This window comes from Polypterus senegalus, chromosome 12, assembly GCF_016835505.1.
Source record: "Polypterus senegalus isolate Bchr_013 chromosome 12, ASM1683550v1, whole genome shotgun sequence".
Taxonomy (NCBI): Eukaryota; Metazoa; Chordata; class Cladistia; order Polypteriformes; family Polypteridae; genus Polypterus; species Polypterus senegalus.
Window position 1 is genome coordinate 75,196,654 of NC_053165.1, and position 24,928 is coordinate 75,221,581.

Below are 24,928 nucleotides of genomic sequence, written 5' to 3' on the forward strand. Positions count from 1 at the left end.
CGGGTTCTGCACTGGGACTCCGTTCACCTTAGACTGCCTTCTTGTTGCCTTTGTGCTCCAAGCAGCCTCATTGTGATTGGCATGTGAGGAGTAAATCGCTGCTTGGTCTTATGACTAGCCAGGGTTTCACGGTGATATCCCCCTCTAGTGGGCATTACTGGAAGGTGTTTTAGACGAGGAGCTTTGGAACGCTTTATATAAAGTATGTGTGTGTGTGTGTGTTACACTGTTTACTCTTCTGATTGGCTGTAAGTACAAAGTGCCCCTCAGTCGACTGGTGGAGTGACAATGATCACAGGGGAGGACTGAGGAACGTGACTGTGCAGGATGGCAATTTGTCTTTCTCAGACACCGAGTGTTGTGTCTCTCCTTACTGAAGGCAGCTGGGTGCTGGGATCGTCCTGTGCCACCTTTACCAGCCTCTGCACTGCCCTGTGGCCCTGGACTGAACAGGTGCCCTAGCTGGTTATGGTGGGCTCCACTGTGCACCTGCAGGCGTTGTGCTGGTCGTCCTGGGGTCAGTAGGTAGGCACCTTCTCTTCTCTGTGCCATCACTGTGGGTGACCAGGCCTAAGACTGTGGTTTCAGATTGTAGGATGGAGTTGGCACAGAGTCTGGGCACACCGTCACAGCAGATCATCCAGAGGTCTGCCAATCCAGATTCCAGTGGCAGAGGGTCTTACTAAGTTTGGTGGTCAGCCTTGCCAGTCCCTCAGTGTAATGGATGTGGCACTCTGATGGGCAATATGCAAAGTGAAGGTCTGGCACCAAAGCTGAACTTCTGATGCCCCACTGAAGAGGACGCCAATGTAAAGGTGACCAAGCAGGGTCTATATTATGCCCCAACACGCCGTCTCCTGTTTGTGTGATTTGCTCTCTCCCCTGCCACACAAAGGACGCTATACAGAGCGGAGCCCCACTGACTACCACCATGGGCATGCACTGGAGGGAGGCGCAGGCTGCCAGCCCCTCGCCATTGTTTCCTGCCGGATGAGCTTTATGCTTTTTATTTTTGTTGCAGATTCACGTGGCTGCAGCTTCCTGAAATGCAACCTGATCCTGCTAATGGAGCCCCCTGGCCTTGGCTGCTGTGGTGGCGGCGGCGAGGGCTCCGCGTCCAGGATGTCAGCCACGGGAAAAAAAAAAAAAGTTGAGGAATTTCTATTGTTTCTCCAAGAAACACAAAACATGGAAATGCCGAAGCCGAGACGTTATGGACGCACGTAATGAAAGGGGCTAAGACAGCGGCAGCAGTATGGCGAAGGCACGAGACTGTGGGGGTGCTGGCACTCCCTGCTGTGACCGTGTTTTAGTAATGTAGCTCCTTTTACTGCACTGTTTTCACGTGACGGGGTTCAGATTCCTTATGCTGTGTATGTGTGTGTAACCTGTGGTGGACTGGCTCCCCATCCAGGGCTTCATCATGCCATGCACTCCATCCTTGATAGGTGGGTTTGACAAACAGATGAATGGATGAATAAAACAAAACTACAAAAAGTACAATGACACCCCAGCGCCAAGTCACCACTGGGCATGTGTGCCATCTCTGGAAGAACAGCCTTGGTTTACAGAAAAACAAGTCACCCTGCATACTTGAGCAACTCAGAATAACAGCTTGAGGGTCCCACGGTCTTCTTCAAAATAAAGCCGTATGGGTCCAGCGGAATGAATGACTGACTGGACTGTCAAAGGCGCTATATGAGCCGTGTCAGCTTTGTGCCAATGGCCACATTTCCTGTCACTGAGGCCATGCAGGTCCTCTTCTCAGATGTCGCCCTTGTGGTCTCCTGGGCCTGCTGGGCACCTCCGTCCAGGTTTGACATTTGAAATCAAATAGTTGGAATTCCTGGGACACGTGAGGACAATCTGGGGGTCTGGCCTGTGTGGTGGCCCCTTTGTTCATGCAGCTGAGTGCAGATTAAAGCAAGCCTCGAGTAAGCATGTGCGGGCGCGGCCATGCCAACCTGCCGTGAGAGCGCGCTCAGGCCTATTTTTAGTTCTGCACTTGCGTGTCGCTCCTCCTCGTTATTGAGGAGTGGAAAGGCAGGGCGGCTGCGGTGCAACAATTTATTAACGAGTCGCCGCTTAGTTGGCACCTCCGACGGTGCCGTTCTGGTAGTTTATTTCTTTGCTAAATCACATCTCATGACTCGTTAGCGCTGCTCTCTCATCTGCTCTGTGCAAGGCGCTATATCACATTTGGGCCGAAGGATTCCCTCTTGACCTAAGTGAAGGGTCAACCCATCAGTAGAATACTCTTTTTGGTCACCAAGGCCGTCAAGTGATGCTGGCACTGCCACCCCTGATGGCATGGCCGTTACATGACAGAGAAGTGCCCCCATAATGAGTGCCTGATGCTTTGCACACTCCGTTTTTGTCTACTTACCCTTTGCCAATTCACACTCTTCATTCTCATTTGAATGCCCACCTGCTCACCTTTTCATCCATGGCTTTGCTTGTCTGCCAGTGTCCCGTTCCTTACTGGGCCGTTAGGTGTTCCTTGGGAGGTAGTTCAGCTGTTGGCAGGCAGGGTGGCACCTCAGCCCCCACCGACTCCTGTGCTGTTTGTGAAGGTTTGCACTGAATGGCATAAACCAGAGAGAGAAACCACTCCTGGACGTGATGCCTGTTCACCCCAATGCTCGCTGACACCATTTCCCAGTTAAGTGCCCAATGTGAAACCATACAGTGAACCCCTGCTGCAGACCACTGTGCCACCACCCAGGTTGATGTTCGGAAAGGCCTGAGATAAAGATAAAGACCACCTTGGTATCGGCCACTGGTGTTTGTGCTTTGTCATCACAGCAGGCACGACACACGTGCCAGGTGGCCCAAGGCAGAAAGCAGCCCTGGATGGGATGCCAATCTATTACAGTACAGGGCTCAGTCACACGCACACTCACTTTAGAAATGACACTCAATCTGGGGGGCGGGGGGGCACAGAACATGAGAAGAACAAGCAAATCCACCACCAGCTCAAGGAGGACACACAAACTACAAGGAAAGAAAATGCCAGGCTAACACAAAGAGAACAAGCAAACCTCACCCCGTGCCCTAAGGGGCCATGCTGCCCACAGATGGCTCACAGCACTCGATGGTCAGCGGGAGGGCACACTGTTATATAGCGCCTTACCAGAGTGGGTACAGTCAGGCAGAGTGGGGACTGATTGTGGAGCTTTGTATAGCGCCTTGCACTAGTTCAGCACCACAGACCCTCACATGTCACTGCCAATGACCCTTACTGTATAAAGTGCCACCATGTGGTGACCCCCTTAGGGCTGATCCTATGTAGCACCTTCAATTATGAAGCAGTGTCTGGCGCTGCTGCTACCTCACAGCTCCGGGGTCAGTGCCCATGTGCCCGTGCCTCTTTGGGGTGTCGTCACACTGCTAATGCTACGTATGTGTGGACTCAGAGCTGGCACCCCCATGAAGCACTTGGCACGTAGCCTGCACTTTGATGGGCACACACCATACCTAACTGAAATGAGCTCACTGCCTCATAAAGCCGACATGGCGGCCCTTGACAGGAAATGCCAATAAGCTAGTGGTGTGGGAAGCGGCACGGAGGGCGCCTTTGGACACCTGGCTCATAAAAGTGCACTCCACCTGCAAGTGTTAACATTTATGAAGTCGCCAGGCACGCCCTCGCTCTTACAGTGCAGCATGCTAGCATTTCTGAGGAACATTGGTGAGATGTGGGCACAGCATGGCAGACTTAAAAACCAAGCAATCAAAATGCCTCATTGCATGGCGTCAGTCACAGTGCCTGCTGCACTGAAATAACTGAACTGGCACATAGATGAAAGAATGGGCACATCCTGGCACTGCCCGCCTTCACTCGTACACTTCTGACTCTTAACTTATGGCTCTTTGACTCGGCACGGCATACTGCTTTGGTCACTGCAGAGTGTCTAGAGAAGCTGGAAGGCACTATATAGCCACAAGCACCAGACAGCACAGCTTTCGTGCCCACTGCTTTGTGCCGAAGGCCGTTTTGTGGAGTCTGGGAATGGGGCGGCTTAATGAACTCCTGTCCTAATTGGCTTTGCTCCGTCCAGCTGACTGACAGCCCGCTTTACAGGCGGCCGTCTGAATGCACTTCACAAAAACAAAGCACCTTTTGTACCCGCGCCTCTCGCATGCCCTTTTGTCTTCCATCCGCAATTTCAGATCCAGGCTTTGTGGAGAGGAGAGGAGCGGAGTGGGCAACAGAAGTCAAAAGCCGAGAGAAGCCAAAGTCGAGTCTGTGGCAGCTTCAAGTCTCAAAATGTCCTTTAAGGCAAGGCCTGTCCAGCGGCCCAGTCCCTGCACATGCCCCCGCTGCCATGCCTGTCCAGTCTGTCAATGCTGGTGGCCAACTTCCTGGACTAGAACTTATGATGGGCACACTCATGGAGTCCAGCACCTTGTGGGCTGCTCTTCAGTGCCCAGGTGACCCTACAATGGGCACACAATAAAGCCTTGCCTGCTTTCACTCCCTATGAAGCCCCACTGACTAAAGGCACTATATAGAGAGGCACACACAGTCAGGCCACAAGACCACTTAGTCACTTCGGTGGTCCCTGACCTCTTCTCTTGGCCAGTGTGGTTTTTCCACTGGCAGACTGCTGTGAAAGGTGCTACATAAAGTGCAGTACACCGATTTGAGTGAGGGACATGCAGCAAAGTAAGTGAATTTTGGGGCTGCAAGCATCCGGTGGGATACTGGGCTCAATATGGACTGTCCATACTCTAAGAGTCTGTGAAACACAAACCCACGCTCGCTATGCATAGAGGGTCCAGACTGTGGCAGTGAGATGCAGAAAGAGTCCATATATATAGATATAAATACAGTGGACGCTAGGGGGCATGGCTGAGCCCCAAACTCAGGCACCATTATTGGTCAAAGCACAAATCTTTAACGTATAGTTGGCCACCAACAGACTACGGCAGATCTGAAGAACCAGCCTGGCACTTTGATTTTGAAGAGTCTGTTTATAGAACTGACCCCGAGTTTTGTTTACTTTGGTTTACTTTTTATCATAAGGGTCTCATTTCCTGCTCCTGTTTCAGGTCTATAAGTACAAGAAAACTGGAGGTCTCACATAAGCAGACATCAAGACGTCGCTCACGGTGTGTCACATGTGGGGGTTTTTCTTGTACTGATGATGCAGGAGAGCACGGACAACAAAAAAAAGTGATGTCAAAGGTGGAATTCTAATGAGGATAATTAACAGCTGGGGTCCACCATGCGGCTTCCATTCTTCCTCGTTTTACACACGTCAGTAAGTCAGGTCAGCTCCTCCTCCTCCTCCTCAGTTGCTCTCCATGGTCCTGAATCAGCCTTCTTGTCCTATGACACCCAAACTGTGAGTCCAGGGGGTCCTCAATAGTGAGTTAGATAAGCCTAGTGAGGCCTAAGCCCCCTTAACATGTACTCTGCCCTTCATGGCTCTATATAACCTCGCATGGTCTTGGCCGACTTCCCTGCGACTTCTTGATTTCTGTCAGTCTGCCCTCCTCTTCCTCCTCCTCACCCTCCATGGCCCTGTTCTTTCTCTAGCACTGCTGTCCGCTTCTCATGTCCATGTGCTCTGGTGCAACCCCCATGCCCTACCCTACAGCCTCTGCCCCCCCCCATCATTGGTGGGGACTCACGTGGTGACTGTCACATGTCCCATACAATGATCACCATCAACAGTGCCCTGGACGTCATGCCAGGTTATCCTGACATTCATTTTATATAGCGGCATTCTTCATAGAGAAGAACCTTCAGAGTTCGTCCAGTAGACACTTACACACACTTTGGCAGCCACCTTTATCGTGTCTACAATCACAGGAAGAGCCGGAGGGCCGCGGCTGTCACTGCACATATAGCGCCTCACACAGAAGCCACCATTCCAAACAACGCAAGGCACGGGCAATGAGAAGGTGTGACATTTGCCAATGAGACTTCTCTGGGCACTGCCCCGACTCCACTCTGGCTCCCCTTCAGATGGGTGTGTCGAGACCACTCGCTCCTCACATGGCCAGTTGACACGCAGGCGTCACAGTCCGACTCGGAACCGTGGCACACTACTCAAGCTATGGGTATCACAGACTACCAAGGGCACAGTGGAGTGATAGACCAGGCAAATGCAGCTGGGGGACCAAAGGGCGCCCTCAAGGGGCTACCATCTGGAAGGAAGAGAGAGAGAGACAAGGGAGGCAAGACTGGGGGACAACGCTTGGCATCTCACAGGTGCACACCACCTCAAACTTCTGTCCTGAACTTCTCATCTCGCCCTCTGCCACCCCGGGCAATCCCTCTTCTCTAAACTGGCACTTTACTGGGCAAACACAACATCCCAGCAGGGAAGTTAGCCACCTTGAGCTCAGGTGGCATCAGGTGCCAGTCTTAACATGGTGAAAGGCAGCATGCCAACTGCCCTAATATCCTGGCTGTGGTCAGTGAGGGGCATGGAACTGTCATGGTGACCATAGCACATTGCCTATACTGAGGTGCCCAACTCTTGCTCAGGCTGGCCACAAAGCTCAGGGCTCACTGTATGGTGCCCACTCCCAACACGCTGGCAGAGCTCAGCATTGATAAGTGGGTACAATGAAGTGCAGCGGTTGTATTCAGAAATGTCAGCAGTAGGAGGAGGAGAAGCCCAGGATTCAAAAGCCCCCCGGCCCGCCTTGTTCTCCGCCCGCCATCCTCGCTAACCGTTAGCAGCTGTGCTCGCCTTTGCAATTTCTTTCTTTTTCGTTTTCTTTTTCTTTCTTTCTTTTGGTCTGAAAATAGCAGGTCTGCCTCTGAAACGTGAATCTCACTGCCGCCATCGCCATGCGGGCTCGGCCGTCTTCTTGGCATTATGTCGGTTCGCAGCTGCTCTCGCTGCCTGAATCACAAGCTGCCCCTTTTGTCTGCTGAAGGCCATTGAAATGCTAAACTGTGTGATGAATAAAACAAACAAGTGGTCGCCCTTACTGCTCCACATTCACTCCCAAAGACCCCTCTGGCTGGCAGTAGTGGGCTTAGACTGGCAACAAAAAAAAAAGAATGCCAATGTCAGCGGGGCGCTGGGTATACCCTGCCCCCTACTTGGGTGTATCTGTCAGAGGGCGCTTCACCTCACTACGGACACAAGGCTTTCTGGGACTATGATGATGAACAAATTCTACTGCACCCACTATTGGTGGGCAGGAGTAGTGCAGTGCCCTAGTTGGCACTGGCTCAATTAAAAAGACTCTTCTAGCACAGTGAAGTAGATAAACAAGTGTCACTGCACCCTCTGTTGGCACTGGGGAGTACTGCAGGCACTGGCAAAGAGACTGTGCTGGCACAGCGAACTGCTGGAAGAACTCCTCTTAACACCCCCTCTGATGATGCCAGGCAGCAGCTTAGGGTAAATGGCTCTGCACTTCCTGTAATGCCCTCTGTTGGCACTGGGGAGTACTGTGGGCAGTAACTCTGGCACATTGAACTGCTATAGAAACTGGCTCTGACGGCACAGACAAAGTAGCTCTGCTACCCCCTCAGTTGGCACAGGGCAGTACTGCAAGGCTGCAGCTTAACTAACTGGCTCTGCAGCACCTCAGATAGCAAGTCCTACTATGCCCTCTGTTGAAGCGCACAAGTGCTGTGTGGTGTGGCCTTGACGACACACTAAAGTGGCACCTCACACCAATATGGTGGCAAACTGAAGTACTAGACTGCCATGGTCATTGGCATGTGCACCCAGTGTGTGCCCTCTGCTGCGTCCGTCTGCTCAGCTCTCCTTTAATGCCATTCTGTCGATTCCAATCGGAGACTCTGATAGCTTCTACTCTGTCGTGGACTCACAGAGGCCCCCACAGTCGGACCCCACCTCCAGCTAATGGATTCCACTTTTAAAACTGCATGGCTGCCAATTTCACTTGGTTACTGCAGGAATACCCAGTAATGGGTGACACTAGAAGTCATTCTGGTGGCCTCATAAAATGATGGGTATTGACAACTGTGCCAGGCAGCCATGAAGTAGGGCCACTAGGGGGCAGTAGCACATACTTTGTCTTTATATAGTGCCTTTCATACAGCGCTGCCTTACTATTTATTTTAGGTGAAGTGGCTCACACAGGGTCACTTAGTGGCCAAGACATTCAGTCCAGCCAATTAACCACCTCACCATTTGGCAGACTGGTCTGGGTTTGGACTCCTCATGGGCTATAAGAAGACCTCCAGGGGGACGTCCCTCAGCAGGTTCCTCAGTGGCAGGGGCTCTAAGTGGCTCATATGACCAAGCCCAGAGCTGGGAGGCAGTGGGTCTCCTAAGTTATGATGGAGAGGTGGGCGAACAAGTGCGGGTCAAAACCCTGCAGTGGTGGCAATGGGTGGGCATGGGCAGCGCTACTGCATGGACAGCACTTGTGAGCATGTGAAGTGGTCTGGAAGAACTATGGGCTAAGGGCAGCATCATAGTGGCACTAGAGGGCAGTGCAGCCGTCCCAAAATGTGCCTCAGTATCTACTAAAGAGAGGCAGGAGGACACAGGCTGTTGCGGGATGGGGTTTGACATGGAAGGCGCTATATATGATCAAAACAAATCAACCCTGACTCGTCGCGTGGCCCTCAGGAAGTTATGTCACCTGGCCGAGGTCACACTGTGCACCAGTAAAGCGTCATGGGACAGGATCAACATGAAAGGTGCAGCGACGGATTAGCGGTGCAATTGGGGAGCAGCAGGGAGTATCCTAAAAGGACTATTATGGGATGGAGTCACAGCCTGGGCTAATGGGCTTCTATGATAGAAGTACAAAGACAACATTACATGGTTAAGATGAAAGGCGCTATATAAAACACCAAGGATGAGTGTGCTCCATTTGAAAATGAATTTAAAGTATTATGGGATGGAGGCTGACATGAAAGGCACTATAAAAATCAATCCAGACTCACAGTGCAGTCATCAGTGAGTAAAGTCACCTCTCAGAGTGCACAGAGTAGAAATATGGAAGCAAATGAGGTGCACATATAAAATATTATGGGATGGGACTTAACGTGAAAGGCGCCATATAAAATGACAAGAATGAGCCCCTGACTCACAGTGTGGCCTTGAATGAGTCAGACATCTGAGCAGTGTTTATACTGTGCAGTCACACAAGGACAGGCACATCATCCCGGCCCCCAGCGTGGTCCTCAGTGAGCCCTCTGCTGTATGTGGGAGACACAACGAAAGGCGCTATATACACTCTCAGTCAGGGCTCAATTGTAGGCACCACCCAAAACATGTTCAATATGAAAGGCGCTATATAAAATCATGGGAATCCACCCTGACTCCTGGTGGGAACCTTTAAAGTGTCAAAGGTCACATGGTGCCATGCGACGGCATGGTGGACAGGCGCTATATAAAGGCAGCTGGTGATTTAATCTGTCTGCATGATGTCACAAGTCTGCCAAAGCTGGTGTCCTTCATGCATGTCACACAATGTCCCCGCTTCTGGTCCTCTATCTTTATCGTATACCGGGTCCTGCCCTAAAGGCCCCTGAGGTGCGTCTGCCAGCCCCTGCCACACTGCACAGCTGCAGATCCCACAAACACATCGGCCGCTCAGCACCCGACTGGGACGCCTGGTAGAGGTGGCCACAAATGCGGGAACGACACACAACCGTTCATAGTCTAAACCCATAGGGGGTCTCGAGGTGCTAGAAATAAAAAAGTTCATCTTTATTTGGAATGTGCTGAGGGAAACAAAGCCAAGCATGGTGCTATGGTGAGAGACTGGCAGCCTGCACATGGCACTGGTCAAGTTGGCACCACTCTTTCAGTTTACACTTCCCAATTTAGCAAATAGAAAAATGATAAAAGAAAGAATAATAAAAGCCAGCTCTGGCAAGAAGTAACTGCCACTTTGCCAGCTCGAAGAGACCACCCAGCTAATGACAACCCCATTCCACAGCAGCCCACCATCTCAGGTCTCCTTCATGCCAGCTCTTTATATGGGCACAGCGTTTAAAGAAAAGTAGAAACATTTTTATGGATCAAGAGAAACAGGAACAGCGGCACACGGTCCTCGTTAATCCAAAGTGGCACAGCAATCCGGCCTGGCATGACCTCAGAATTTCAGGTAACGTGAGGGCACAGGACTGACCCCCACCCTCAACACAGGGTTTAAGAGTGCGGTCAGAAAGAGAAACAGCAGGTGAGCCACCCCGCCAAGCAGACAGGGGTCCAAGAGCTGAAAGGCCAGTCCCAAGGTGACTTATGAGAGCCCCCTTGACGTCACCTCCTGGTGTCCTTACATAAGCGGTAGCACCTGGGGGGACACACACCAAGTGACCGTCACTGGCTGCAATGCCCACCTCTCCCTGTGCCCCACTGGGTGGGACTGCTCCGCTCTCCACAGGACACTTGCTAGGCTGACATGTTTTTTTTTCCCTCTGACTTCCACTACCAAATTGCCGTTTGCCGCTGCTTTATTTGGACTGTTGGCTCTGCATTTTAGGACATGCAGCTCTCGCTCTGCCAACGTAGTAATTTGTCGAGATGCCACAGCGCTCTGCTGCAGTATTTTTAGCAATCAGAGGGCTGCATCGCGAGTGTGGTCTTCATCCAGTCCAAAAAACGATCTTCAGACTTGACAACACAGGAAAACGAGAGAAAAAGAACAAAAAAACACAGAGTGGAGCGTTCCGGAGCCACAGCGCCAGTCCAGCAGTGGTCAGTGAGAGAGGCAGCCGCTTTGGGCCTGGAGGTGGTGCCCACCTAAGTGGCCCAGCTCCCGGGTTCTGCACCAGGATATCTCAACAGGTGTTGGCGGTCAATGGGCACCACCTCCATCCATTTTCTGTTTCTTCTTTGCTATGGCACAGGGAGCCCCGGAACGCCCTGGCAGTGTTTGGTTTAAGGCAGATGCCAGCCTGTTTGTGTTTAAATCCATTACCATAGGGCTGGTGACATGATGGCACAGTGGTTAGCACAGACTCAGGTTCAAATGTATGCACATTCCCATGGGTGTGCCCTGTGGCAGCCCGTCCTCCTGTGCAGGGTTGGTTCTTGCATTTCACTGCACAACAATTGATTAAAAAGCTGAACTGAAGTTGGCAGCAGAGCATGGACCAACACAAGAGGAGCACGGCAAGTGACAACAATGGGGGCCTGTCACCTCTTCACATCACCTGGAGAGGTTGGTACACTGTCAGTACTGCAGACTGCAACAGGACTGTGAAGCCTGTAACAATGCCATTTGGGGTCAACGGCATGCAGCTTTACAGTCAATGACATAAACTGCATCAAGTGGCGCCCCCTCATGGTCACCACAACAATGATCACCTGTGGCTCCGGGTGGACCCTGAGCAACCCGCTTCAACCAGCCCAGGTCAAAGTTCAGAAATGAGGAGACACCCAGACTGGCACCGATGACAGCAGCTATATGACATCAAGTGGCCTACACAGACTGAATGAGTTACTTAACTGAGCAGGGCTCACCACACAGAAGTGGAGAAACCAACAAACCACAGCCTCCTAAACGACAGCAGAAACAGGGGACCGAGGCTGACCCTGGACAGCTAAGACACGGGGTCTACAGCCCCAAAAGTGTTACAGTGCCCCAGAAGATACTGCCAGGCTGAGCTGGAAGGGACCACCAGACGAGCTTGGAGCTGGAAGATGAAGACTGGCCGGTGGGGTTGGAAGGAGAGGTCAGAACTGTCCATGAGGGACAAAAGGGAGCCTGAACAGGCTACAGGTGGGCTCAGCAGGACTCACTCTGGTCCTTCCAGATTTGATGCTCTTGTGCTGGTCTGTCCTCGCTTGTGCCAACTTTTAGGTCCAAATTTTAGGCAGGCAGTGTGGGTGCAGTGGTTACGGCTTTGGACTTCAAACCCTGAGGAGGGAGGTTCAAATCCCACCACTGACTGTACTGTGTGACCCTGAGCGAGTCACTTCACCTGCCTGTGCTCCAATCAGAAAAAGAAATGGAACTTAAGTCACTTTGGCCAAATAAGTAAATGCAAGTTAACACCTGGCCTCTTTTAACCAGGGTCTCATTGGGTGTGTGTGTGGGGGGGTCCACTCAGGTGAGTGAAGTCACATGGGGAGCCAGCAGAAGAAACTGGACCTGTGGCCTCTAACTTCATATAGCACCTTTTAACAGTCAATACCTCATAAATCAACTGTAAGCAGGGCAGCACGGTGGTAACACACACTGGTGCCACACAGTAAGGAGACCAGAGTTGGCATCCTGGGTCCTCCTTGTATGGAGTTGGCATGTTCTCCCTGTGTCAGTGTGACGTTCCTCCCACTTTCCAAAGACGTGCAGGGTAGGTGGATTGGCAACATTAAGGTGACCGTGTGTGTGTGGTTGGGTTTGCCCTGCGATGGACTGGCATCCTGTCCAGGGATTGTTCCTGCCTTGTGCCTTATGCTAACTGAGATAGGCCGCTCAGGACTAGGTGGATTAGAATTAGACAATTGTGAGCATCATGAACATTTGTAGCCAGCAGTGGGGGGCTAGACCAGTGATTTGCAGTTTTATTATATAGCATCTTTTAATAAATAAACACATACCCAAGTCAGTGCATAGGTACAGTATAACTATTTGTATAAAGCGAATCATGGAGGGTAAAGTGACTTGCATGAAGAATCAGATACCTGTAGTGCTATATAGCGCCTTTTCATAGAGATTATGTACCCAAGCTGCTGCATAAATACAGTGTAACTGGCTATTTTTAATCAGAAGTGCCACGTGGGGGTGAAGTGACACACTTGAGGAATCGGCTGTTTGGATTGAACCAGGGACCTGTAATTCTCTTTGGCACCTTTTCATCCTGAATGCCATCACGGATCACGGTACTGGTACGCTGTCTCTGCATTTGTTCGGTTTGACTTGCTCCGGTGCCAAACAGACTCCAGATGGTTTTCTGCTCATTTCCTCAGCCATCATTTCGCACATTTATTGCTCAAACCCGAGCACAGGCAGCGCAGATTACCGGTTAGTGAAACTTTAAACGGAACTGAGAAACAAACAAAACAGTGAAGTCTCCAAGTTGGCTGCCAGGCTGTCCCCTTAACTGAGATTATCCTACGAATCGGAATGGCCAGCTCTTTTGTTATTGCCATCTAAAAGCAAAGGCTGGACCACCGGCACAGTTGTTAGTGTTCCCCCGCGTGCGTCCGTCCCTTCCTCCCAGTGTTTAATGTATGCTGGGGACGTGCAGGACCGGTCCGCTTCTTTAGGGCTCACGGTTTCAGCACATACCGGACGCCCCGCTGTGACTTCAGCTGCAGGAGCTCGACCGACCCCGGTTGAAAGTCCTGTGCAGAGGACAGTTCGTGACTGCGGGCCTCCGTGCCCCACCCTCCGCTAATGAGCGCTCGTCTCCCGTTTGATTTCGCGCCGCAACACAACAGCTGGAAACCATTAAGTCGCACGGACTTTCCCAGAATCCTCGGCACGAGCACGAGTGGGTGGGGTCTGCCAGGCAACGTGAGGGCTGGCGGGAGGGCGGCATGCCGCCTTTGAAGAACGAGAGATTGACGGGGCGGTGAGCGCGCGTTTAACGCCGAGCACGCGCTTCGCAAAGCTGGATGGCGTTAAGGAAGCGTGAACGCGCTCCGCTTCACAGCCGTTGCTGCTGCCGATGTCGTGACCTTACGTGCTCCCGCCTGAGTGCAGGAATGCGGCGGGGTTGCGCGTCGTTCACTGATTTCTTCCGTATGCGCGCTGCACGGTCGGCGCTGTCATGCATATTTCCTTTGTGCGTCCACCCGGATTACCGTCCCTTATGGCGAAGCCCGGATCAGCCATTCAAGGCGCTATAGCAAGACGCAGATCCGATGATATATGGGCCTAAAGTGGCATCGTCTGTGGCATCCCAGTGCAGAGGCAGAAAATATGAACAGTTTCAGTGGTCAGTGCTACAGGGTGCTGCAGAGTGTTGTGGCTATGATGAAAGCCACTTGTCAGTGCTAAGGCACGTTTAAAGATGCTGTGGCCATGGTGGTGTTTGTTGGTGGGCAGAGGGGCTGCTGTAACCGGGCTGATGGTCAATGGTCAACACTGTGGCAAGTGAGAATCTGTTGTGACCATAGTGATGAGCACTGTTTAGTACTAAGTCAAAATTACAGCCTCAGTAAAGATCACTGGTCAGTTTGAGGTTAATGTGGCCACTGTGAATGTTTATGGGTCAGTTCTGTGGCCATGAAGATGACCTGTGCTAAGGTGACTTTGAGCCTGTTGTAGCAAAGGTGGTGTTTAGTGGTCATTGCTAAGATACGTCTGAGGCTGTTGTGGCCATATTGAGGGACAGTGATCACTGACCAAGGTGATGACCACTGGTTAGTGCAAATGCAAGTCGGAGGCTGTTGTGACCATGGTGATGTTCACGTCTACCCCTGCTTCGTGAGCTCCAATGCAAAGTATAGACCCCCCACCGTCACATTTTATTCTGACTTTGATGAAAGGGGTCCGCCAGTTGAAGGATCTGACTGGGTGATCCTGAAATCTGTGCAAGTCCAAGGGGATAAAGCCAGATGGCCGCTGAGCCCCAGAGTAACCCACGTGACTGCCCACTGCGTCAGGTGTACATGCTCAGGCCTTTGGGAAAGGCGCTACATTTACTACACGGTGGCTTTAGGGGCCAACTCCACAGTGGCACAATTCATCTGTTCATCCGCCTATCCCATAAGAAGCACTGGGACTACAGCAGGAACAAGACCTGGATGGGGCAGTGCGGACCAGCATGGTCATCATGGCAGTGAGTCTAAACAGAGGAGAACGTGCCAGCAGCACATGCACAGTGATCGTGACGGGGTCTGAGGCATTGGAGATTTCTGGAAGGCCTGTGGAGCGGGCGAGTGCCACCACTGAATGGCTCTGATGGCCTCACCCCTCCTGGGGCCTCACAGATGGGTGGCTGGCTAAGCAGGAAAGGCACCCTGAAGGTCCAAAAAAGGAGCAGGCTGCCTGTATGTGCAGTCAGAAATCAGACAAAAATCCAAACCAGGACTGGTAAGTTTCAGAGGTGCCCTGCTTCGGGTTCAAGGACTAACAGAAAGGCTTGTCAAACATTTCATACCTGCTGTCGTCACAGCCAATCAGCCAACTCGGAGCAAGTGCCCACGTCCCAACTCCCTGAGGTTCATTCAGTGACTGGTAAAAAAAAAAAAACAGTGCCACCTATTGGGGGAAATGTATGTGGGTGGCAAGTTCATGCCAAGAGAACCTCCAGCTTGATCTTTACTGATTCTTCATAACCACACCACTGGTGCCACTACAGTAACGATTAAAATGATAAATAATATGTCAACAAATTCTGGAAATGGGAGACATCAATACTTTGGATTCATCGCTGTGTCGTGGAGTCCCAAAATGACAAAGCTCTCTGCTTCAAGATGATACGATCATCAAAAAGAAAGGCAGACGCCAGCAGATGGGACTCAGGCACATCCCCATGTCCCCTGCCACACCCTTGTGACAAGCTGACGTGCTTGGCGTATGCCAGGACAAGGTGAAGGACACTTGTGACACACTCCAGTGGCCCACCCCAATGGTCATGCCCAGTACAGTTTATGTGCATGTCGTCTTCTCCGAGGGTCAGAATCCTGTGCCATCCACGGGCCTAAGCAGTGGCCGATCATTTAGTGATACTCGTTTAAAGCTGCATGTTTGTGGAGCAGCCCGATTACTCCCAGATGGCACCGTCAGGGTATAATTTACATTTAATAGCCCCCACAAGTCTGCATCTGCTTAGCAGGCCCAATCCGTCTGCAGGCCTGTGCCAGGATGTCACACATATCAGAGCGCTTAACAGTGAGCTGCTCCCCTAGCAAGCGGGCACATGGCAGCAGGCATGGCCCACAGCGGATACGGTCTTGGTCAAAGCAGTTAGGCATTAACGAGAGGCGATGCCTTAAGGGAGATGAGGCTGGCATTACAAGAGCTCGGGCTCGGGTTCGTCTACGGACACACAACATCATGGGCTGCCGTGTCGTTTATTGTCAGCTACTGTAGAAGCGGCGGACCTAAGGGTCCCGACCTCACGTACCCTAATCGAGTGACCCCCAGAGCTCTGTCTTCTAGAGCCACTGGGACAGTGTGTCCTATTTGTTTCATTTGTAATAGTGAGACTTGGTGGGCCCGCTCCACCAGCAGGGGGCTCCCATGAACTGAAGGCCACACATTCCCCTTGCCATTTTATTATTTATCATCTTGTGTGCTTGTTTGTCACAGGCAGTGCCATCTCACGTTATTAATTCCAGTGTGCCTGGTAGCTATGATGCTGCATGGTTGCTAGACATATGAAGCACCTCCCATGTGAACCGCGACATCACGGCGGCCATTACGCAAGCATCTGATCTTTGTTATAAAATGAAGATGCGCTCTGACTTACCTGAAGTCATTTAGCGGATGTTTTTGGAGTTATAATTTAGGGATTCTTCTTATTATTTGATTATTTGAATGCTATGGCAGGGCCGTCACCTCAATGCCAGTTCCTATTGTGCTCTTAGATGTTCCCTGGCCAGTTGGTGTGACTGCTGCCGGTCCTGTGACATGGAGGTGAGGTGATGGTGCCAGTCATCTCACCCGCCTATAAAAGGTGGCACTGCTCAGCTTGCATGTCACAGTGTTGATCGGCCTGGGGGTCGAGAATTTCCACTTAGATAAGCATCTGTGGCGTCTCCCATCTTTGTTTGTTTCTGGCTTGGCTGTCCCAGTTTTTATTTATGTCTTCTGGTATGTAAACCTTCTGAGCCCGTCCTTGTCTTTTCCCAAAGGGTCTCCTTCATTCCTGGGTGCAAATCTAATAAAACATTCAAAGATTCCATCCTCCTGCAGTCTGGCCCAAAACCAAATCTTATCAAATCTTTGTGACTGCGAGCTCAGACGTCAGCATTCATTGTTGTCCACTGTGGCTTCGTCCGACTTCCCTCCTGTTACGTCACTAAAATGAACTTGATCTGCCTGGACCCTTATTGTTCTGCTGTCTGTTATTTATGAGAGGGGGCTCTGGAGGACAGTAACACCTGCAGTCACTAGAGGGCAGTAATATGAGAGTCAGAGGGTGAGCTGGGCGAGGATGCCAAGGGCACCGCCGTGGATGTCACCAGGACCAGGAGGTGTTAGCCAAAGAAAGAAGCTGGGAGACAGCAAAAACCGACCCACAGCACCTAATCCAAAATGTAAAGTCAAATAACTGCCAACAAATCCCCTCAAGAGGCCAAAGGCTTAGAGGCTCCGAGTTGTCACACGTCACAACCTCTGGACGTCACATGAGGTGCCATCACCAACCACAATATGGCCGTGTCCATCCAAAAATACACAACTTGGCAGAGCCCATGCAATGCCATCACAATAACAACCAAAAATGAGCACCTAATTACAACATACTAAGTGCAAAATAATACCTGCAAATCAGGGCACATTGGCAGAGGGACAGTGCAGGGCACTTAAAGGTGGCGAGGAGCCCCCAAGGGGTTTGTGTTGTGAGCTTTGACTTCGTGGCCTCCCTATGCTCATCCCTCCCTTCTTTTGTTTTTTTGCTACATCCAACCTGTTTGTTCCAGTTCAGGGTGACACAGCGTAGTACCCTGCTGTGTGCCCAGTCGGACCTTGTAGACATTCATTTGAGGACTTCATGGGCTCAGTGGTTGTCCTCCTGAAAACTGTGGTCTCTGTTCTGGAGGTTCTCCCAAGAGTCCCCGGCATGGCCCTGCCGTTTACTTCAGGTTTGTGTCCCGTTATGGTTTGAGTGGCACTACATTAACTGACAGGCTATGGCATGATGAGCCCATGTCTCCTAACTTGGCAGACCCCTCGCACAGATGGGTCTGTAGACCTCCTCATGATCTCTTTGTGATATTAAAATTCCAATGGGTGCACTTTGAGCCATCACTTTCCTCTGAAGCCGAGCCCAGCAGTGCCAGGCATAATGCAGGAGCTGGCACAGCACGGCAGCATGTCCAGTCTGTTTCATCTTGGCCTCTCTCCTCCTCCTCCTCCATTACTGACCAGACTCCTTCTTGTTCCTTTTCCTTCCAGCTGTCCATCTTCAGAAGCCGCACTCTGGGCGCGAGGTGCAGTGACGGGCCGAGCCTCAGCAAAGCGGAATTTATAGAGAAGGTCCGTCAAAGCAACCAAGCGTGTGAGAAGGGAGACTTCACAGGCGCCATCCGGCTCTACTCGGAGGTCTTGGAGGCCGACTCTCAGAACTGCATTCTGTACAGCAACAGGTCGGCGGCCTACATCAAGGTGCACGAGTACGACAAGGCACTAAGCGACGCCGTCAAGGCCAGGCTGCTGAACCCCAAATGGCCTAAGGTAGGACTGACTGGGCTTGATCTGGGCTGCTTCTGAGGCATTCCAACGCTGGGCTCTCCGAGACTGGAGAAGATCGAGGAGATGGTGGCTGTGGTCTTTTAAGGAATGTGGCAGTGCAGGGTGGTGAATGTCAGATGCTGATGCTCCCGCGGTTTGTTTTTGAGCAGTGCCCACCGCCGATGCATTTCAGCCATCGGTCGAGTGCTACATAAGGTCTAGTGAGTGATTTCTAGGTGGTATGTTGTGCTGGGGGTGCACCTGTAATGGAAGGACAGCAGGGGTCTTTAGTCCTCCGTCCCACTTGCAAGCAGCAGCTTTCTTACTCCTGCATACTCACAGTCTGCACAGAGGATTCTGGGAAATGTAGTTGTTGCACTCTCCATACAGGGTGTGGGGGTCCTTTCTGGCTGAAATGGGGTGACACCTGAAGCACCACTGAGAGGGAGAACTAGGAGGAGAATTGGAGGATCAAAGGTGTGGGGGGTCAGAAGGAGACCCCCCCCGGTCAGTCAGTCAGGCCCACAAGAAATGGCATGGCATGGCCTGGTCCTTGGAGCCTCTGTGCCACCTCTGCCCCTTTTAAATATTTAATGTAACCAAAACATGAAGGGATCTGGCAGCCCGGGGGGATGCTTTGTGGGATGCATGCTGGATAGAAGAACTCAATGATAAAAAATACCCTGCAGCTGCTGTGCCCACAGAAAAGCTGCCATAGGAGCAATGCCCGTCTGACCCAGCACTAGAAGTACCCCCAGATGGGGAGTCTGCTGCTGGGAGGCAGACAGAGGAGGACAAAGTGAGATGAAAAAGGTTGAGGTGGGGAGGAGAATTCTAAGTGCCAGTTTAGGGCGACACAGGGGCAGGCGTGTCCTTGTGTGATGCCCTTCTGCTAATAACATGGCACCACTTTCATTTGTGCCCCTACTGGTCACACCATACATTTGCTCACAGCCTAGCTGGCATGTCTGGACTCAGCATGTCCCCTTCACATTCTTCTATAAATGGAGTCGTGTCCCGCAGTTTGCTGGCAGGCACAGCGTTACATTTGCATTTGGACTGCAGGGACATCGGCTGGCATTGAAGGGTGAGAAACACATGAGAAAGAGGACAGGCAGTAGTCTTAGTGGGCCTTTCAACATGACAGTGGCCATGGGGGGCACGTGCTCTCCAGTGTTGGATAAACTGGAATGAGGAGGAATGGACGAATGAATGAATGTTCAAGTCAGTAAACACGTGGGCACGATGGTGAGTGAACAAGTAAATAAACGAATGAATGAGTGGGCGAGTCAGCAAATGCCTGAATCAAGTGGAGGAATGAATGAGTGAGCAGATGAGTGAATGAGTGTGTGGGAATGAAACAGTGAATGAGTCAGTCCACGAGGTAGTAAGTGAATGAATGAGTGAGTGAGGAGTGAATGGATTAGTGAACGAGTTATCAGATACATAATTGTGTGAATGAATGAGTGAGAAAGAGTTTTCAGAGTCTATAAACTGCCCACGGGACCCCCACACTTTAGGGGTCACTGTTGTGTGGCAGGGGGTCAGGCCTGAGGATGTCCCCTCCAAAGCGACTCAGACTAATGGCTCCCTGGGTGCCGCCTGCGGATGTCGGCCCCTTTGTGCCCGTTGTCTTCATGAAGTCCCTGCACGAGTGCCAGTCTGAATAGACGGGATTCTCTGAGAGCCAGCACTCATTTTCTGTGATGCCAGCCTGTCAAAGTGCCAAGTGAGCTCAAGGATGAAGCAGCGCCCCCTGATAAAGTGTGCCAATGAACACATCCCATCCCAACAGTAAATCAGGACCCCCATTCATCTCACACCTGACTGCAGGCTGACGGGTCTGGAATACGACAGGCGGCCCAATCAAGTCACCCCACTATAATGCCAGGCCTCGAAGTCCAAGCTCCGGGTAATGAGCCGCTGCCAGTGCTCAGCCTCACCCTTCATGTTGCTGCCACTTTGGGGTGTCATCTTATCAGGACATGTGAGAAGCTGCCTGTCAGGCTTCTGTGTGAGACAGCGGACATTAAAAAGTCTGTCACATTGTGAGGGGTTTGTGCAGTTGTGACAGTGGTGACAGCTCTAAACAGTTTGAGGTCTGTCACAAATGACCCAAATTACTGCAAGTAGCTACGGCCCATCCTAGCAGGTCCGTCTCAGCTACCCCATTAATGCCAGCTGAACACTAAGGGACTGTGGCAGGCTCATCTCGTCTACAGCTCTCCCACCAGTTCAATCTTGTTGATATTAAGGTGCTGAGGTCCAAATCAGGACCACTTGCTCACTCCAAGGTGGTCTTTGTGTTTCATCCTGACAGTTCCAGTGTCTTCACCCAGAACGCCATTCAGGCGGACCCCCTTAGTGTAGGGCATCACCGAAGTAGGCCTCATTAGCAGCTGATCCTTGGCCTCTTAGGCTCTCCCTTTGAGTGCGTGTGTGGTGAGGTGTGCCAGCTGTGCTTGTGGCTTGGTACCTGGCTGGCTTTGGACTCCAGAAGTTACTACACAGCTGTGACTCACAAGGCTGGCACCACTTCTACTGTTTTATTACTTCCAGTAAAAGCCCGCAGTTTATGCCATAAAAAGTGCCTTAGCAGAAGAAGCATCCACACCAAACAAAGGCATTCGAGCACCACACCCATCCATCTCCCCTCACGGCCTGCAGGTCAGACCCGCGTGGCGCTTCACTTTCTAGGCTAGGCGTATAATTGCAAATGGGCCTCCACCCAAACTCAAAAGGCAGGCTTTAGGCCTCACAACAACAAAGGGGTAGGCATTTCAATTCAAAACAATGCAGAAAGGTCATCAGGGACTAATCTGAAGCTCACAAGATGTTGGGGGGACTCCCTCCCCAATCCCCGCAGGCAGCCAGAACTAAAGTCTAGACACGGCCAATAAAAGCAAGTTATGTAAGCAAACGCTGATGTGCATTTGTACTGATTGACAGAACATCAAGCAGAGTCTAACGACTTCATTAAAGGACGTGAATACGCAGCGCATACGGCGTTCGGCTTAGCGGGCCTCACAAGAAAAGCCTGCAACACCTTTAGCTCCGCAAACTTCCTGGGATGATGCACTCCGCACCCAAACACCATCCGGCCGCCATCCCTCCCCACTAGCAATCACACAAATGTCAGTCAGCAGCTGGCGCAGGCCCAGGGATCGACTGCTGCCCGTCCAAGAGTTCTTCCTGCCTTGTGCCCAATGTTGCTGGGTTAGGCCTGCCCTAGATAAGCGGGTTCAGAAGATGGCTCTTGAATAGAGAGTGTCCTCGCTAAAGCCAAATTCACTGCATCGGCACTCAGCGCCTGACGGCACAGGCTGTGCCCTGAACATCCAGACGTGCCCGAGCGATGCTGTGGCACTACAGAAACCTCAATGTGATGCCCGTTTAATATAAATGACCGAGTGAAGCACCTGTCACAGTAGAAAACACAGCTAGAGAAGAACTAGAGCTCGGCTGTCTTAAGACTTATCCCTAAGGCCTGTGTCCCTCGCCAACGCTGAATATAAAATGGTCTCAAAAAGAAGGGGCTGCCCCGTGCCACACTGTGCCTCTCCTTATACGGTGCCGCACTGTTTTCATCTCTGGTTTCTGAAAGTCGCTTTTCTTATACAAAATCATTTAGACCTTTGGCTTTGGCCCTTTGCATGTTACTTGGCCCGTGTGTCTATTTCCCCGGTCCTTGTTTTAAAATCCTTTTCTGTTTGTCGTGGCTGAAGTCTTCAAAAGGGGGCGGGGCCGGATGTTGCTGATTCAAAGTCACAAATGATTCCCACTGGTCATTCCGTGGCATGTTTATACCTAGCGGATGTTTAACACTGTATTCAGTGTCAAGGCAGGGGTCTCTCATTGCTGTGATTGACGTTTTATTTCATTTTTCAATCGTCTGGGCACCATTTCCAGGTTTTTTTCACTCGTAGAATTCTCTCCTTATATTTCCTTTTTCTTTAGCACCTTTGTTTAAATTGATTTTTTCTCATCTTCTTAGATGCCATTTTGTTTGGTATCGGGGCACCACCATTTTGTGGAGTTAGCGTTTAGTTTTAATTCATGCACCTAAAATGGTGTCCATTGTTGTCACCAGCAACAACAAAATGAACCGACTTACAAGATGGCACCATGATAACATCGCCAACAAAATAATAAAAAAAAGAGTGAAGGGAATACTTGAATTAAAAAGAAAAGGAACTCTGGAAAGAAGTAAGACATCACAACAAAGCAATCTCCCAATCTCTAACCCTACCCCACAGATGCCCCCATGTCCTCCCATGGCTGGCAGTTCACCTACTACTTCAGACCTTGGTGACGAGTGTCCGTGGCTGTGGGAGCACATCCCGTGATTACTTCAAGATGGTCACTTTCGCTGGTGTGCCAACACCAAAATGATGAGACTCCCCACATTTTTTGTAAGCCAGCAGCGCTGTGACACTTGAACAAAGTGACAAGAAGTCACCAGATCTCAGTGATTAACGAGGACGTGTCCTGCCAGGCAGCCCGAGCCAGAAGCCACTGAGCAGCTGGAAAAGCCAGTTCATGCGCAGCTCTGCGGTTGACGTGCAGGCACTGTTGCTTCGTCCTGCCAGCAGGAGCCGAGGCGCTGATCAAAAACAGAGGTTCAAGGGCTGGCACAGAGCGTGAGAGCGAGCACTCACCAATGTGAAGCCACCAGACGTCCCTCGGGTGAAGGAGATGCCGCGTGAGGAAAAGACCAACGCAAGGGGCTCGCAGTGTAGAGTTCCGAGTGGAGGCTCCGTGTCACCGGGATGAGGAGCACCGAGAATCACTTGGCTTTCTTGGAAAACGGCTTGCTCTTCTTTCCACATTCCGCGGCCCCCAGAGAAATGATTTAGGAGCTCCTTTAAACGGCCTTGGATGAGAACCGTACAATAAATTAAGGAAGAGCCGAGCCAGACGAGCAGGGGGCCGCGCTACTAGAATGTGGGGGGCCGCCTCAGAAAAATGGATGAGCTGCCTTAGGAGATATACCAGGAACACGGAGTTCAAAGGCCGCTGGGAAAGTGAGCAGGTCACGTGAAAGGTGCTGTGTATGAAATGAAATATACAGAGATAAGCTAGGTAGGGAGGAAAGGCACTATAAAATGGAAAAACAGATAGGAATATGAAAGGAACTATAGAGGAAAGATAGCAAAGGTGCTGTACATGACATGTGAAAGAGGACAGACAGCAAAGGCACTAAACAGACAAAGTGTGAAAGATAATAAATAGACAGGAAATGCACTATTTAATCAATGGATATATCTGAAAGGCGCTATATAATAGATAGATAGATAAGTGAAAGGCACTACAGAGATGTGAAAGGTACTGTATGATAGGTAGATAGATAGATAGCTGAAAGGCACCATATGATAGTTACACAGTAGAAATCTGTATATATACGAGACATGGAAGGCACATGCATGTCACATAAACAAGATATGAGGTGCAGTACATAAAGTAGATCATTGTGAAAAGCACAATATATCAGATATAAAGGCAGGATACTGTAGATAGACATGGATGTGACGAACACTACATGCGACATATGAAAGGCACCGTACACAGGCAGGAAGATTTGAAGCATGCTGTATATGGGATATGAAAGGCACTATATTAGGGAGAGCTATGGATAAGAAATGCTCGACAAACGTTTCTGTAAATGACATTTCAAAGACACTTAATGTAGATAATGTCCCACGTTCAAAGATATAATTGTAACTTTATCCTCAATAATAAACAGTACAGTTTTGTGTGTGTGTGTTCATGTGCCATGTGATGGGCATCCTGCCAGCCTGTTCAGGTTGGTTCCAAGACAAGTTCTGCAGATAATGGAAAGGACCCAGCGGGTCCTGTAGGTGGGTGGGCAGATGGGTGGCTGCCTCCTGTTGTTATCGGTCTATGTGTGTTCGGATGGCTGACCTTACCGTACTGGTAACCTGGCGGTGTTGCCCACCTGTATACCCCTGCTACAGGCCAGTTTCCCTTTACAGTAGGAAAACACACTCCTTTTGTGTGGGAATACAATACCAGCTATGTGCTGTAGAGGGCAGTGCCAGCTTACAAATCACTTCCTCCATTGCATCAGCACAGAGCTGCAGAGACCCTTGTCACTGCTACAGTCAAGAAAGGCCAGCATGTAAAAGCAGGGAATATGGCAGGTAGATGGGTACTGTTACCTTTCTGTAGGATGGCTTCCATATATGCCAATGATTTTTGAGAATTTCTGGCCCACAGCGTCGTCTGTGATGAGACACATGGCACCAGCTCGGAGGTGACACACATACTCATGGACTTTGCCTGCTCTGTCCAACACTGTGGCCCATTAGGCTGTGCTGGTCACACCCAACATAGAGAGTCACTAACACTCTACAGCACTGGCCAAGGCCCTCAGGACAGTCACAGCAGACCACTTTTTGAATTTGCATTGGCACTTTACCAGGAGTTCAAGTCAGACAACCTCACACACTTGCACATGCCAAGCAGGCCAATGTGATGCCCATCTTAAGGGGCAGATGCCCTACTTTCCCTAAAGCCCCTCATTTTTCCCCTACACAACCAGGCTACCATTGACACAAAGTAGACACCCATGTCAGCATGCCAACTATGAGCCACCACATGCCAGTCCATTACTGGCCTGATACACTGTCAGCTTTGTGAAACACGTGCA

General features: G+C 50.9%; 1 protein-coding gene across 3 annotated transcripts in view; it reads left to right on the forward strand.

Annotated features, from left to right (window-relative positions):
• Positions 1-24,928, forward strand: part of ttc28 (tetratricopeptide repeat domain 28) — a 473,813-nt gene that overhangs the window by 4,891 nt on the left and 443,994 nt on the right. For all 3 annotated transcript variants that reach the window (XM_039772324.1, XM_039772327.1, XM_039772326.1), the window contains exon 2: positions 17,983-18,261. In XM_039772324.1, coding sequence (XP_039628258.1) covers positions 17,983-18,261 — 279 coding nt within the window. The remainder of the gene's footprint in view (positions 1-17,982; positions 18,262-24,928) is intronic.